Source organism: Felis catus, chromosome X (assembly GCF_018350175.1).
Source record: "Felis catus isolate Fca126 chromosome X, F.catus_Fca126_mat1.0, whole genome shotgun sequence".
Classification (NCBI taxonomy): Eukaryota; Metazoa; Chordata; class Mammalia; order Carnivora; family Felidae; genus Felis; species Felis catus.
Window position 1 is genome coordinate 57,251,269 of NC_058386.1, and position 15,881 is coordinate 57,267,149.

Sequence of the window (15,881 nt, forward strand, 5' to 3'; positions counted from 1 at the left end):
ACTTTCCTGGTGGTAAAAAAAAAAAAGATACAATTTGATAAAGCACACCGTGTACCTGAGACTGACAAGAAGACATGTTATAATAAAATTACTAGACTTTAAAGAAGAGGAAAAAATGCCTTAGACATTTCAGCAAAAATAGCCTGTGATTTTAAACTCTTGTGACACCAGCGCTTTTATGCCAGAATAAAATGGAGTAACATATGTTTAACATACTCAAGGGGAAGAATATGAGCCAAGGACACTATATCAGGTAAAACTGTTAGGTATAAAGGGTACAGACATTTATCAACATAGAGGAGCTCAGGAAATACTTACTGTTCCCAGGATCCCTTCCTAAGGAATTTACTAGAGAATGAGCTTCAGATAGCCAAAATGATGAGAAAGACCTCAACTAAGTACTGGTGATGAGCACTAGTTACTTGTAGAACCAAGACTAAATAGGGGTTAACAGGGAGACAGTAGAGTATGTAATGTTTATATGTTCAGTGCTCAGATAATGTAGATACAGTACAACTATTTTTTTAATGGAGAATTGGGGAAAGCATATGCAAAAAATAATGAACTGTTCTCAGCAATTACATTGGTGACAACATTAGTGTTATTCTAAGACTGTGTGTGAAATAATGTGAGTAATTATGAGATAGTCTAATTCTATCATCTTCTGTCTTTGAAAAGTAAGACTTTTAGTGTGGAAGAACACAGATGAAATTCAAAAAAGTTTAAGTTAGAAATAAAGTGCTGAATAGGAGCTCATGAGAAATTTTATTTATAAGTAAATACACGCATACAGCTTGTGGTCTTGAAATACCATTCCCATTAAAAGAAACCATGATGTCTTAGAGAAATAGCTAATTCCTAGTCTGGGGCAGGAAATGTACAAGATGAGCTGGAAGCATCTTGTTAGAAAGATAGGGAAGAGGAGCGCCTGGGTGGCTCAGTCGGTTAAGTATCTGACTTTTAATTTCGGCTCCAGTTGCGATCTCACAGTTCGTGAGTTCAGGCTCTGTGCCGATGGTGGGGAGCCTGCTTGGGAATTTCTCTCTCTCCCTCTCTGCCTTTTCTCCCTACTGCCTCTAAATCCATACACACATGCATGCATACATACATACATACATACATACATCCTTAAAAAAAAGGCACGGAAGACATTTTGAAAGACAACTAGGTTCCTATCAAAAGGACTCAGAAGCCAATTTGAAAGTTTCCACTAGCCAGAGACAGTTTGGCTTCAAAAAGGGTAATTGTCAGTAGCAACAAGCACATCCAGGGCACAAATTTGGGTTTCTAATATCATTCTCTAATTTAAAAAAACCGGAGCCCAGGGCGCCTGGGTGGCTCAGTTAGGCATCCGACTTCTGCTCAGGTCATGATCTCACAGTCAGTGAGTTCGAGCCCCGCGTCCGGCTCTGTGCTGACAGCTCAGAGCTTGGAGCCTATTTCAGATTCTGTGTCTTCCTCTCTCTCTGCCCCTCCCCTGTTCATGCTCTGTCTCTCAAAAATAAATAAACGTTAAAAAAAAAAATTTTAAACCAGAGCCCATTAGAGAAATGGCTGCTTCTAGGCTGAGGCAGAGAATAAACAAGATGACCCTGAAGAATCTTTTAGTACTAGAAAATGAAGAAGGACTCAAAAAACAAAACAATTTAAGTATGTTAATGGACACAAGGGCCAGCTGAAAGAACTCTTGCTGGCCAAAACTGGAAGAATTTGAGCGGGAAAATAACAGTATTGGATTACCAAAAAATATATATAAATATCCTTAAGTCTATAGCAATAGAAATAAATGATGACATAAATAAATGGAGAAGAGACAGGAAAGTGCTACATAATCTGTGTATATACTCCTGTCTCAAAGACATGGAGCACAACTCCCTCTCCCCTTTAAGTATGGGCTGTTTAGTGACTTCCAAAGACTACAGTGTGGAAGGGGACTGACAGACTTCACAGTTAGGAACCTTACAAATGCTGTCTTATTCAGATGATCCAGGTTAATTAATATCAACAGTGAGAAGTCATGTTGATGGTTGTGTAGCCTAGATTTGATGTGATGAGAAGGGTGCTTCAGCCTTTATGATATTCTCTTCCAAAACCCATAACCTCAGTCTAATTAGGAGAAAAACATCAGGTACCCCTAAATTGAGGGACATTCTGCAAAATATCTGATCAGCACTCACCAAAACTGCTCAGGTCCTCAAAAACAAGGAATATCTAAGAAATTGTCACAGCCAAGATGAGACTAAAGAGACAGAGGACTAAATGTAATGTGGCGCTCTGGATGGGATCCTGGGGCCAAAAAAGGACACTAGATAAAACCTCAGGGAAAAAATAGTGTAAGATGCTAATCATAGGGGAAATTGGGTACAGATGTATAGGAATTCCATACTATCTTCTAAATTTTTCTGTAAATATAAAACTATTCTATTAAAAGCTTATTTACTTATTTTGTAAGAAATCATTGCAGTGGGTTAAAACCCATCAAATATGTTGGGGCGCCTGGGTGGCTCAGTCGGTTAAGCATTCAACTCTTGATCTCAGCTCAGGTCATGATCTCAGGGTCGTGAGTTCAGACCCCACATTGGGCTCCGCACTGGGCATGAAGCCTACTTAAAATATATATATATATATATATATATATATATATTTAAATCCATGAGTCATAATTATATTTTAAAGTAGAAATTGTTCAATTTCAGAAGATGATAAGGAACCAATTGATTACCTTCGCAAGTGGTAAACAAAGTGAAAGAAGCATTTACATTGTCTTTTTTTCTTGAGTAACTACATAGGAGATGAGGGGAAGCCTGTCTTCATAAAAGCATTCTAGTTAATAAAAAAGAAATGTTAAAATGAGGAGTATCAACTTTTTGAAACCTCCAGAAAGTCAGTGAGTCCAGGCATCAAGTGTCAATTGCTAACATCACCACACATGAGATATAGATGTTATGTGCCACCTGATGAGGGAATACAGTACCAGCTGGAGTCATGTGGAAGGGCTCAACCCTGAGTCAGATCAAGCCTCTGTATCCACTTGCCAATGTGCAGAAATACAGAAGACCCTGTTGGACTGCAGCACAAGTACACAGCAAAATCCAGATTTGGGGAAACTATACAGGTCAGATGCCCCAGTTTCTTCAATAGATAACTTGTAAGGAAAGAAAAGGATGGAATTGGTGCCTGTAAATTAAGAAGATCACAAAACATTTTTATTTTTTTGACTGCATATTTTTTTAATGTTTTTATTTTTTATTCTTGAAAGAAAGAGTGTGAGTGGGAGAGGAGCAGAGAGAGAGGGAGACACAGAATCCAAAGCAGGCTCCAGGCTCTGAGCTGTCAACACAGAACCCGACGAGGGGCTCGAACTCACGAGCTGTGAGATCATGACCCAAGCCAAACTTGGATGCTTAACTAACTGAGCCACCCAGGTGCCCTGATCGGAAAACATGTTTAAATGAGTAAGACTAACCTTAAAAACATTACGCTTAAGCGAAAGAAGGCAGACACAAACACCGTATAGTGTTTGATCCCGTTTATGTGAAATTTCCAAAATAGGCACATCTATAGAGACAGAAAGTAGATTGCTGGCGGCCAGGGGCTATGGGGAGGGAAGGAAAGGGAATCAACAGAACGTGGGCACAAGGGATCTTTTTGAGGCAAAGGAAATCATTTCTCGCTGATAGTTTCACAACTCTGTACTAAAGATCATTGAGCACAAAAATGTACAAGTGGACAACTCTGGTGTCTAGGGATGCACACTTGGGTAGTAAAGCTATAATAAACTCCAGGAAGTTATTACTATAAAAGTTGGTTTAGTGGTTACCTTTTGGGAGGAGAAAGGGGGCATTCCTATTTGGAAGATGCTCCTGAAGAAGCTTTTGGGATAAGTACAGAAGCTCTATTTCTTTTCTTTTTTAAATGTTTTTATTTTTGAGAGAGAGAGAGAGAGAGAGCATGAGCAGGGGAGGGGCAGAGAGAGAGGGAGACAGAATCTGAAGCAGGCTCCAGGCTCTGAGCTGTCAGCACAGAGCCCAGTGCGGGGCTTCAACTCACGAACTGTGAGATCATGACCTGAGCTGAAGTCGGATGCTTAATCGACTGAGCCACCCAGGTGCCCCCAGAAGCTCTATTTCTTGGCCCAAGTGGAGGCTACAAAGGTATAGCCTCCCTATAAAAACTTAAAGTTATATATATTTTTGTGTGATTTCCAGTATCTTTTATTTTACAATAAAAAGTGTTAAAAAAAAAAAACATAGATCAGATTGGAAGAGATTAGATTCCCGTGTATTTCATTTGTTATCATAGTAATGAGCATCTTTCTCGTGGGCGAAGTCGGGGTAGCCAAGAAACGCTCCTTTACCTCGCAAAGAGAAAACACAATTAATGCAAAAGGGATGTAGCAGTTGGTTTAATTTCTTTTGGGTGTGCCTTTTGGATTTCAGACCCTGTTCCAAACAAGTGTCAAATAGCACAGATACTCGTTTCTGGTAGGTTCAACTGCCCTGTGATTTACAATTTGACGCACGCACACACACACACACACACACACACACACAGAACTGTAGAACTGTAATAAACTGGATAGAGGAGAAAAAGTCACCTGCAGTCCCTCCTTCCAGACATACCATAAATCAGTAAATCATAAATATTTTTTACTTTAGTGTTTTTGGCTTGCTGGGGTTCTGTTGGGCAGTTGGTGTTTTTGGAGTGTGTGTGTGTGTGTGTGTGTGTAAGGGGTGGTGTTTGGCCTTTTCAGCAAGAATTCTTTCCCAATATAGAACTGATTTTGAGAATTCAACTGTTACGTTTTTGTCTTCTTGTGAAAACCACTCAGTGCATCGTTTCTTATCTATCATTTAACATGTCACTGATTAAATAATAGAAGTATCCTCCGAGACTCTGCTGGCCCTGGGGTAGGCAGCTAGGTACTAGTCCTTGTTCTCATTTTGGGCAGCTGTGTTCAGAGTGGAGCCAAGGCTCCTGACATTCCCTCAGTTCCTCACCTCTGCTTTCCCATTTTTCCACTCTGGCAGAGCTCAAAAGAACTGCTCAGGAACATGAAGATCAGGAACAAAAGGAGGAAGAAGATGATGAACACACACTCCACAGAGCTCGGGAGTGGGATGACTGGAAGGACACCCATCCCAGAGGGTATGGCAACCGACAGAACATGGGTTAGTCTTCCCACAACAAGACGGGACTACAGGGGCTCACACCTTCTGCAACAAGGAAAGCCGTGCTGTCTTCCTCTCCCTGGACTCCTGCTTCAGCTGTGTTCAATGAAGGAAAAGATGCTTAATCTTGCTTTGTGTTCAATAAAGTGTCAGCCAATTTAAGTATGTATTTGTACTTTAGGTGATGAGCCAGCAATCTTGTTTTGGCATTATCATCCTCATCATGGTGTATTTCCAATTTCTTAAGTAGAAAGACAGAAGTACTGAGAAATTGCTCTGTATAATCAATGGCTGTATGAATTATCTTTAAAAAAAATAATAAAGTCCCTTCTATTACAGGAGCCTGTGCAGAAATTGAGGTATCAGGTTTTTTTGTTTTTGTTTTTGTTTTTTTGAGGGGGAGAGAGTCAACTGTGGGTCCCCGGGCTTCTGAAGGGGATCCTGGTCATCTTTGACGTGGGCAGTGACTTTCCCAGCATCAAAACAACCCAGATGAGCTGGCACTTGCTTTCTCCTTCCTACCGTAGCACTGTGAAATAACCCAACATGGCTTGACAAGGGGCAGGTGTGAAAGCTGGGACTTTCCCTGCCTGAGACACAGCACTGTGTTCAGGAATTATTAGAGCTGTAAATGAATGGACCATAACAGTCCTGTCTACCTAGTCTTCCTTGCCTTGACTGGTAGAAATGAGGGAAGCAGATAAGGTGCTGTGAGAGTCATCCTTGTGTACACGGCTGGCGCCGGGGCCTTTACTCTCCTGGAACTATTTGCCGGAACCCTTAGGGTAAAGAGCAGCTCAGGCTGTAGCCCAGCTCTTAAGTGGGCTGTCTTAATGATGAGGGAGCATAAGGCAAACTGAGGGCAAAGTACAACCTAGCATACCGCACCCCCCCCAGGTGGGATATGTGTGATATTCCTCAGTCACTCCTGGCTGCCCAAGAACAAAGGAGAGGAAAGGAAACAAATGGTTAACTGATAGAGATCACAGTCATGCAGGACATGAATCTCCATCAGTTTACAAATACCTTAGTAAATTATAAGAAAAAGGCAATCTTACAAATAGCCTAATCTCCAGAAACTTCTACACTCAATTTCCTGGATCCCGTAATATCGCCTTCCCCTCCGTAGTGATGTGGGGAAACAAGGCAAGGAAATAGCAGGTAAAATTAAATTTCTTTATCACCTGCTGCCCATTGACAAATACTTGAGGCAAATACAGAGTATAACATGTCTCCAAGAACCCCCTACTGTCCTAACATTAATGCCTTACTAGAGGAAAAACAACCTTAGCTTGACAACAGCAGGGCCTCTAAGGAGTCTTCTTTAGCAGATCAAAGTCCTTCTGGAGGCCTCCTTTTGCCTTTACCTCCTCAACTCCATTGTATACAGCCAGTCACTCTTCACAACCCCAGTGCAGCTCTTTCTGCTCACGGGTTCTGTCCCAGTGCTTTAATAAAATCACATTTTTGCACCAAAGACTTCTGGAGAATTCTTTCTTGGCCATCAGCTCTGAACCCCCACCACTCCAGAACCTCATCAAGAAGACCATTTGGTGGGTAAGGGGCATTAAGGAAGACACTTGTTGGGATGAGACTGGGTGTTATACATAGGGGATGAAACACTGGAATCTACTCTTTGAACTATTATTGCACTATATGCTAACTAACTTGGATGTAAATTAAAAACTAAATAAAATTTTAAAAAAGGGATACATGTACCCCAGCATTTATAGAAGCATTACCAATAATAGCAAAATTATAGAAAGAGCCCAAACTTCCGTCAAATGATGAATGGATAAAGAAGATGTAGTATAATGGAACATTACTTAGCCACAAGAAAAAAAGCTTGCCATTTGCAATGACATGGATAGAGTTAGAGACTATTATGCTAAGTGAAATAAGCCAGTTAAAGACAAATGCCATATGATTTCACTCATATGTGGAATTTAAGAAATGAAACAAGCATGGGCGGGGGGGGGGGGAGGCAAACCATAAAACAGATGCTTAACTACAGTTAAGAGAACACACCAAGGGTTGATGGAGGGAGGCAGGTGGGGTTTGGGCTAGATGGGTGATGGGTATTAAGGAGGGCACTTGTTGCGATGAGCACTGGGTGTTATATGTAATTGATGAATCACTAAATTCTTCTGAAACTAATATTACACTGTGTGTTAACTAACTGGAATTTAAATAAAGACTTGAAAAAAAAGACCATTTGGGCTCTCCTTGTCTGTGCTGTGCGATGCTGTGCTGGCACAGTCTGCCATGGTAAATGTGCCATGGCAGTCACTGTGCTGTTGGTGAGGTGCCTGCAGCCATGTCAGTAAGTGGGTGTGGAGGAAGGACAATGGCTCAGATGACATGGAAGGGTACCTACTTTCTGTTGTGGAAGTCCTCAGCTCTTGGGTTAATACAGGAAAAAAAAGCAGCCATGTGTCGAGGCATGATCTGTATAGAAAACATACTTTTTTTCTATGTGGCTTAGGTACACTTAGGTTTTCTTTCAAGAGGGAGATGACTCGGCCTTCCTATTGTAGCTTCTGCCATCTAACTTAGGAGAAGGGTTTGAACAGGAGACTCACGTCCCTCTTATTTATGGAGTGGTAAGTGGAGGGCTGTCAGACGAGAAATAGGTTTGTGTTTAGTGGGAGCAGACAGAAGACTACCAATAATATATTTGTATACTGTTTTTTAAATATGTTTTTTAAAGTTTATTTCTTTTGAGAGTTAAGGCAGGGGAGGGGCAGAGAGAGAGAATCCCAAGCAGGCTGGAACTGCCAGCATAGAGCCTGATGTGGCACTCGAACTCACAAACCACGAGATCAAGACCTGAGCTGAAATCAAGAGTCAAACGCTTAACCGACTGACGACCTGTACCACCCACCCAGGTGCCCCATTTGTATACTGTTTAATAAAGGACTGACCTCACCCTCACAACATAAGCTCCTGAAACTGGGAGAGCACAGATTAAGTTCCCCAAGAATTTGGGAAGCAAACATTTGTTTTTATTTTTTTTAATGTTTATTTTTTGAGAGAGAGCAGGTGCGGGGGAGGGGCAGAGAGAGAGAGGGAGACAGAGGATGGGAAGCAGGCTTCGTCTAGACAGCAGAGTCTGATATGGGGCTCAAACTCACAAACCAACAGTGAGATCATGACCTGAGCTGAAGTCAGGCACTCAACCAACTGAGCCACCCAGGTGCCCTGCAAACATTTGTTTTTAGCTCTCTTCCAATTACTACCCAGTTTCCTGTAGTAATGGCCCATTTCCTGCTCTTGAAACTCCACCCAGAGTGCATTCTCAAAATGGACCAGGTTGTTCTGAGTCTATCTAAAGATGGGCCTCCTAGAAGATCCAGCTTGATTAACCCCTTCACACATTCTGATACCTAAGAGGTAAATTAGACGAGGTGAGTTTGAATCCTGGCTTTACAAATCGCAAGCTATGTGATCTCGGGTGATAAAATTTCTCTGAACTGCTCCTGTTTCCTCGATGTCTAGACATGAGCTGTATCATGGGGATGTTCAATAGTGGCAGCCATTATAATACACTCGAGCAGCTGAAGAGTAAATGCTTTCTGTTCGTCTGAGCTCCATGATTATAGTCTGTTCACTAGGAAGGGAAAGGAGACAGACAAGTATTGGGCACTGAACCCAGCGCTTTCACATACTATTAATACAATGGCGCTGCAAAATAGGTAGCACTGGCTCCAGAATACTGATTTCCCCAAGTTCACACTATTAAGCTGTGCTTCTGTCATTTTCCATAAGCTTCCCAGTTGCTTGTGCTTTTTTGTGTCTTAAAGCTGCTTAAAAAGAGGGAGCAGCTTTAAAAACCCAACCCCAAACCACCACTTATACATTATTGGAGCTCTAGAAATTCCTTCTTAGCTGACTCACCAAGGAAAAGGTTATGTCAGCTCCCCTGCCATTTCTCCCCCAGCTGGGGGATATGAAGACAGAGGCGGTGAGCAAGCCCAGCTTCCTCCATTTTCCTCCTCGCCACAGTCAGCCCCAAAAAAGAACCACCTTCTCTACTCCCACCACAGCTGGCCCTTTCAGGGTCCTAGAGAGAGCTGGGTTTGATGTACTCCTGGAGGTGAGTTCACCAGATAGTAATACTGCATCATGGTTTACCAAATGCTTTCACACAGACTGCTTATTTCATTCTAACAACCTGTCAGGAAGGAGATGATATCTTTGTTTTACAAAGAAGGAAACGGGTTCAGGAAAAACGGCTCAGTCACACAGCTAATAAGTAGAAAGTGCAAACCTATCAGTGTAGCCAAAATGTTTGCCCTCAGTAGCTCTCACATGGAGGCCAGATTATTTTTTAAGTTTATTTATTTATTTTGAGAGGGAGTGAGTAGAGGAGGGGCAGAAGGAGAGAATCCCCAGCAGGCTCCACACTGTCACAGCCCAATGGGGAGCTCCAACTCATGAACTGAGAGATCATGACCTGAACCAAAATCAAGAGTCCAACCCTTAACTGAGCCACCCAGGTGCCTGGAGGCCAATGGGATTTTTAAAAGGTGAATGCTGAGGGGCACCTGCGTGGTTCACTCAGTTAAGCGTGAGACTCTTGATCTCATGGTTCATGGGATGGAGCCCAGCCTCACCCTCTTCCCTCTTTGACAGCCTGCTTGGGATCCTCCCTCTTCCTTTCTCTCTGTTCTTCCCTTACATTCTCGTGCTCTCTCTCTCTCTCTCTTTCTCTCTCTCTCTCTCTCAATAAATAAGCTTAAAAAAATAAAAGATGAGTGCTGAGCACTGTCTTTTCGTGCCATTCTGCAGTGATCTGTCCCTTCCACTCTTGTTCCTCTGGATGTGCCTGTGAGAAAGATGGGGCAGAGGACTGAATGAGCCGATTTCAAGACCAAGAGGTTGGTGTTAAGAGTACTGAGCTAGGGGGGCGCCTGGGTGGCACAGTCGGTTGAGCGTCCGACTTCAGCCAGGTCACGATCTCGCGGTCCGTGAGTTCGAGCCCCGCGTCGGGCTCTGGGCTGACGGCTCAGAGCCTGGAGCCTGTTTCCGATTCTGTGTCTCCCTCTCTCTCTGCCCCTCCCCCGTTCATGCTCTCTCTCTGTCCCAAAAATAAATAAACGTTGAAAAAAAAAAAAAGAGTACTGAGCTAGGGTCTCAATCTGCCACTCCCTAGCAGAATCACCCCAGGCCACCCTGGTCACTCAGGTCACTTCTGTCATTTAAAACAACTTGCAAAGGGTGGGGGAACTTTTGGAACTAAATCCACCTCTCTGTATCACCTAAACACCACAGTCCTCCTCTGCTTACTCTGGGCCTTGCAGTTTGCTTATCAGGACCACAGACACCTTGCCACCCATTTCTGTTGGATGCCCTACAGCAAGATAGTATTGTTACCATTATCTCCTTGCCCAAACAGCCCTACAACACCTGCGCATCATTTCCTCACAGTTTGTTTTTAACCCATTCATTGAAGGTACAGCTTAACTCACATTCCACAACAAGGAGACGTGGGTTCTAATCCCATCTGTGTCATTGCCTTAGCCCCATCCAGATGCAGACAACATCTGCCCTACTTACCTCACAGGTAGAAGTGAGGGGCAAATGAAATCAAATATGTGAGCACACTTCAGTGACAAAGTATGGCACAAGAGTGAGGAATAAGAGTGGTAGGCTGTTGGTAAGCTAGGGGGACAGAGGAGGGGATGAATTTTTTTATTAAGTCTTTCACAACTTTATTGTAACCCCTGCCCCTCTAATGCTTTCTCAATCTGTTGTCTATATATCACCACCAGCAAAAGGGTTTGTGAAATGCTCTGCTTTGTGGGCTGAAATGACCAGCCCAAGAGAGCACAGTTATGTGCAGTGGAACCTGAGAACCAGTTTTAACACATCTGTTCACCAGGCTACCTTTGACAGATGTATGTGTAGGATGGTGAACAAAGTCTTAGATTTCAGTTCCTTTTCACAACTGGCAATAAATCCCTCAAAGACAGGATGACTCAGCAATAACTTAGGCTAGCCTACTCCCGTGTGGTAACACCAATAAAAATAATAGTTGCTATGCTGTGCTATGCTATACTATACTATATACCAGGAGATTTACATTATTTCTAATCCTCACAAACAACAGCCCAAATAAGATATTATAACCTCAATTTAGAAGTGAGGAGACTGAAGGGCGCCTGGGTGACTCAGGCAGTTAAGAAACTCTTGGTTTCAGCTCAGGTCATGATCTCACAGTTCATGGGTTCGAGTGCCGCCATCGGGCTCTGTGCTGACAGCTTGGAGTCTGCTTGGGATTCTCTTTTCTCCTTCTCTCTGCACCTCTCCTGCTTGCTCACTCTCTCAAAGTAAATAGACATTAAAAAAAAAAAAAAGAAATGAGGAGATTGAGGCTCAGAGAAGTGATTTCCCAAAGATCACTCAGCCCTAGGTGGTATAGGTAGGCCTGGATTCCAGGTTGGCCTGACTCCAAAGGCCACACCCTTCTAGTCAGCCTCAGTGCCTCCCTAGAAAGCACAAAGCACAGGGAACCTATGCAGGTGGGCAATAACACCCTGGTGGCACACTGCTCTGGGAGTAACCCTTTCCCTTTCTCTAAGTTTTGGGCAATTCTATCAGTTTTGCCCGACAGGCACTCCAGGGCACATCTGATACCTGCTCAGTGGGGGAAACACCCCCCTCCTAGAAACCTCCCCTTCCTGGGGTCCCCACATCGCGCAGTCTGTTGGGGGAGGGAACATTCCTACTCCCAATGCCAGGCCCATCTGCTCTCCCCTTCCAGTCCTAGCTGATTTTTAATCTTTTAAACCCTCTACCCCAGGGGCACCTGGGTGGCTCAGTTGGTTAAGCATCTGACTTCAGCTCAGGTCGCCATCTCATGTTTCATGGGTTTGAGCCTCACATTGGGCCCTGTGCTGAGAGCTCAGAGCCTGGAGCTTGCTTCAGATTCTGTGTCTCCCTCTCTCTCTGCCCCTCCCCCAGTCATGCTCTGTCTCTGTCTCTCTCTCTGTCTCACTCTCTCTCTCAAAAATAAATAAGCATTAAAAAAATTTAAACCCTCTACCCTAGCCTCTGGCTTAGGGACTTCTACATATTTTTAAGCCTGTCAAAGCCCCCCTTGGTCCAAGGCCTTCCTAAACAATTGAAACCAGACCCAGGCTATAAGTGCAAGAGGCTTAGAGGCCAGGTGCTGGCAGGAAGGATTTCTTTCCTGGACTCTGGGCCTTTGAACACTCAGCAACAGATACCACCTCTTCTATCCTGGTGCCCTTGGCCCTGGCTCAGACACATTGAGAGGTTTGCAGAATGACCTATCACCAGCTTTATGTAACCTGTCTTCTCCTTACCTGTCTACCTTCTCCCTGGGTGAGCTCCACCCACCTCCAGCTTCCCTGACCACAGGTACCCTGATGGCTAGCGCTAGCCACAACCTTTCTGCTGAGCTCCCAGAGCTAGATCCTACCATCTACTACACAGCTTCTCTTGACAAACAAACACAACTCAGATTCAACAGTCTTGAAATGAAATCATCACATTCCCACCCCTCTCACTCCATCAGAGCTTCTTAGGTACCCACAGACTACTTAGTGCTCATCCCAAGAAGCTCCACATTGTTTCACGCTCTTTCCTCCTGACAAAGCAAGCCGTCAGTGTTTGTGGAATGAATTACTGAGTGAATGAGTCCCATCATGAATCACACTTCTTCATCAGTCAGATTCATAATAATCCAGCCTCTCTCTTTTCATATTCAAACAACTTGACATAAAAGACAACCCAGAATCTCTTCACCTTACAGCAGGGTTCATTTTTCTCTCTCAGATATCCTTTCATCCTATCACTGAAGAGACCACATTTGTACAAAGTGCATTCAACAAAGAGGTCTGCTTTATATTCTGCTTTTACAGCATAACATATCGCATACTACAGAGTCTGTCTTACAGTAATTTTAGTGACTTTTAATGATTGCAGGTTTGTCTGTAATGTTGCTATATAATAGCTTACTTAGCCAGCTCCAGATCGTGAGCATTTGAATTATTTCCGGGTTTTACTGGTTTGCTCCTGTATTCATTTAACAAAGTAAATTACCTTATTTGCCTTGTGCTCATGAAATATCCCTGGAGGGGAAAACAGTGTTGGGTGCTTAGAGGCCAGGAGTGGGAAGGAGATTTTTCACTGAATTCCTTATAGTCCCTTTTGAATTTTGAATCACATGAATATAGTAACTATTCAAAATATATACACCAAAAGCCTACCAAGCATTGTACTAGAAGCTGGGTGTAGAGGTAGGGTCCACAATCCCAGACTAACTCCCTGATATATACTCTCCCCAAAATAGGTGTAATGTACCCTGGGAATCCAGAGGGGAGAGCAGGGTAGAGATAGCAAGGGTAGGAGTTAGTCAAGCTGGTAAGGCCCAGAAGAGGAGAGGGCACTTCCTGTTTGGGGAAGGAGGCTGTATTTAATGGGTTGTGAAAGTGATGGGAAATGAGACTCTCAAGGAAGGCAGAGACCAGTGTAGAAAGGGCTCTGGATGCCAGGCTCTAGGGTTCCAACTTGATCCCGAAGACCATGGGAGACCTTGGACGGTTTGAAACAGGACAGATGCAAAGAACTGTATTTGACAGACATCCTCTAGCAGCAGCATGGAGACTGAAAAGGATGGGAGACCTGCGGAAGCTAAAGTCCAGGAGACAGTGACAATCACTTGAACTAGGGGACCAACCGCCTGGTTTGCCCAAGACCATCCTGGGTTTAGCATTGAAAATCCCACATCCTCAGTGCCTGGCAAACAGACATGGCTGGTCACCTTAGCCCGAACAAGGTACCAGATGCCATTGTACTCCAAGGCCTGCCTGCCCTGAGAAGTGATCCACTGACATTCATGAGATTTTGAAATACCACCCTATTCTTCCCTACCCTCCACCTTTGCAGGCCCTTCCTTGGAACCACCTCTCCAGGATCTACTTTCACTAGATTCTAGAACCCCTGACCTCCAGACATGAAGAGATTTGTAAGAAAAACATCCCATGTATGATTTCCAGCCTTCTGTCCTCTTCCCTTCCACGAACCTGAGACTCCAGTCAAACTAAACCAGTCCCTGTGCCAAAGCAAAACCCTCCAGACTTTTGTGTCTACTGGGCACCACAGGAAGGATCATATTCCCTACTTCTCTGCCTGTTGGAGCCCACTGCAAACACCACCTCCCTACAGCTGAATACCAGTCCTATCAAGCAGTTCCTGGGTGTCAGACACTGCCCAAGGAGCTTTTCAAACATTATCACTAATCGTCACAGTGAATAAATATGATTAGTCCTTTTTTTACCAGATTAGGAAACTGAGACTTGGAGAAGTATCTTGTCCAAGGTCACTAGCCTTTCCTTCTGTCTTTGTAATTTTCCGATGGCCCTAATCCTTGTATTGATGACCTATGCACTTCTTTTACTCTCTGCCTCTCTTCCCTTACACACCACACATGCACAGTTGTCAGCCTAGAACAATACCAGGCTTATAACCAGACCTCAATAAAAATTTGGTGAATGAAGGACTATGTGTGTACCTTCTATAGTACCTAGTCTGGTGCTTGCCATTAAATAGGTTCTCCATATGTACTTTTAACTGAACTGAAATTGCAACACCTAACCCAATAAGAATATGGCAGAAGGCGGGGGAAGTGGGTGCCTGGGTGGCTCAGTTGGTTGAGCATCCAACTCTTGATTTCGGCTCAGGTCATGATCTTACGGTTCGTGAGTTTGAGCCCCCTGTCAGGCTCTGTGCTGACAGCATGGAGGCTGCTTGGGATTCTCTTTCTCCCTCTGTTTCTGCCCCTCCCCCCTCTCTCTTTCTCTCTTTCTCTCAAAAAATAAACTTAGGAAAAAAGTATGGCAGAAGGGGAAAGATCAGAGGATAGAGCACTATGGTAAAACCTCAGCTATCCAAAGCTTTCTGGAAACGAGTCATTCTGAAGGCTGAGGGTGGACCTTTGAATCCAGGAAGAAGAATCCTGGGACTGCTTCTTTCTCAGAGCTTCCCTCACTTCCACCATTCCTTTTGAACCCCCCAGTCCCCTTGACCTTCTCTTCCTTCCATTTTTCTCCTGTCTTTGTTTTTCTGTTGCTCCTTAGACACTCCTTAGCTTGCCAGCTTATCCCAGAACCCCATTCCTGTTGGTTTGAGAAACTAATTGCAGTCTTTCCTGGACTGTCCTTCATGCCTTTTGTGCCTAGTCTGTTTCCCTTCACTCCAGCACTTCCTCTTCTATAAAGTCCTCCCTTATCTTCTCAGGCTAGTAGGCGCTTCTCTCTTCTGCACACCTCATAGTACCCCAGATGTGTTGGTGATTATGTCTACCTCACATCCTGGACTGTGACTTTCTTGAGGGGTAGAATCATGTCAGCCTTAAATGTTTGTGAATGAAATTGGCAGACCTTTGTGCTTCTTGGCCACCTTTATTTTGGTACTGCTTACTCTGAGACAGCTAAGCTTTTGTTTGTTGGCTGAATGAACTGTAATTGGGAAATCATGAGTGCTGACTGTTCAGGGTTTGTCTGCTGGCCTACTTCACTTTGTCCTGCCTTTTCTGCATTCCCTGGTATTTATGTTACACTTGTCCACTTGGCTCTAGAAATCTCCAGCTCCAAAGCATGATTTCTGCTTTGGGGAGAAAAGGGTGACCAATCAGGGGCTTGACTCATCCCTGCCTGTCCACCTTGCTTGATGAACCAGGAG

General features: G+C 43.8%; 1 protein-coding gene across 1 annotated transcript in view; it reads left to right on the plus strand.

The window, feature by feature from the left end:
- Positions 1-5,525, plus strand: part of IGBP1 (immunoglobulin binding protein 1) — a 33,175-nt gene extending 27,650 nt beyond the window's left edge. The window contains exon 6 of the mRNA XM_006943790.4: positions 5,031-5,525. Coding sequence (XP_006943852.1) covers positions 5,031-5,176 — 146 coding nt within the window. The 3' untranslated portion in view covers positions 5,177-5,525. The remainder of the gene's footprint in view (positions 1-5,030) is intronic.
- Positions 5,526-15,881: the final 10,356 nt, after the last annotated feature.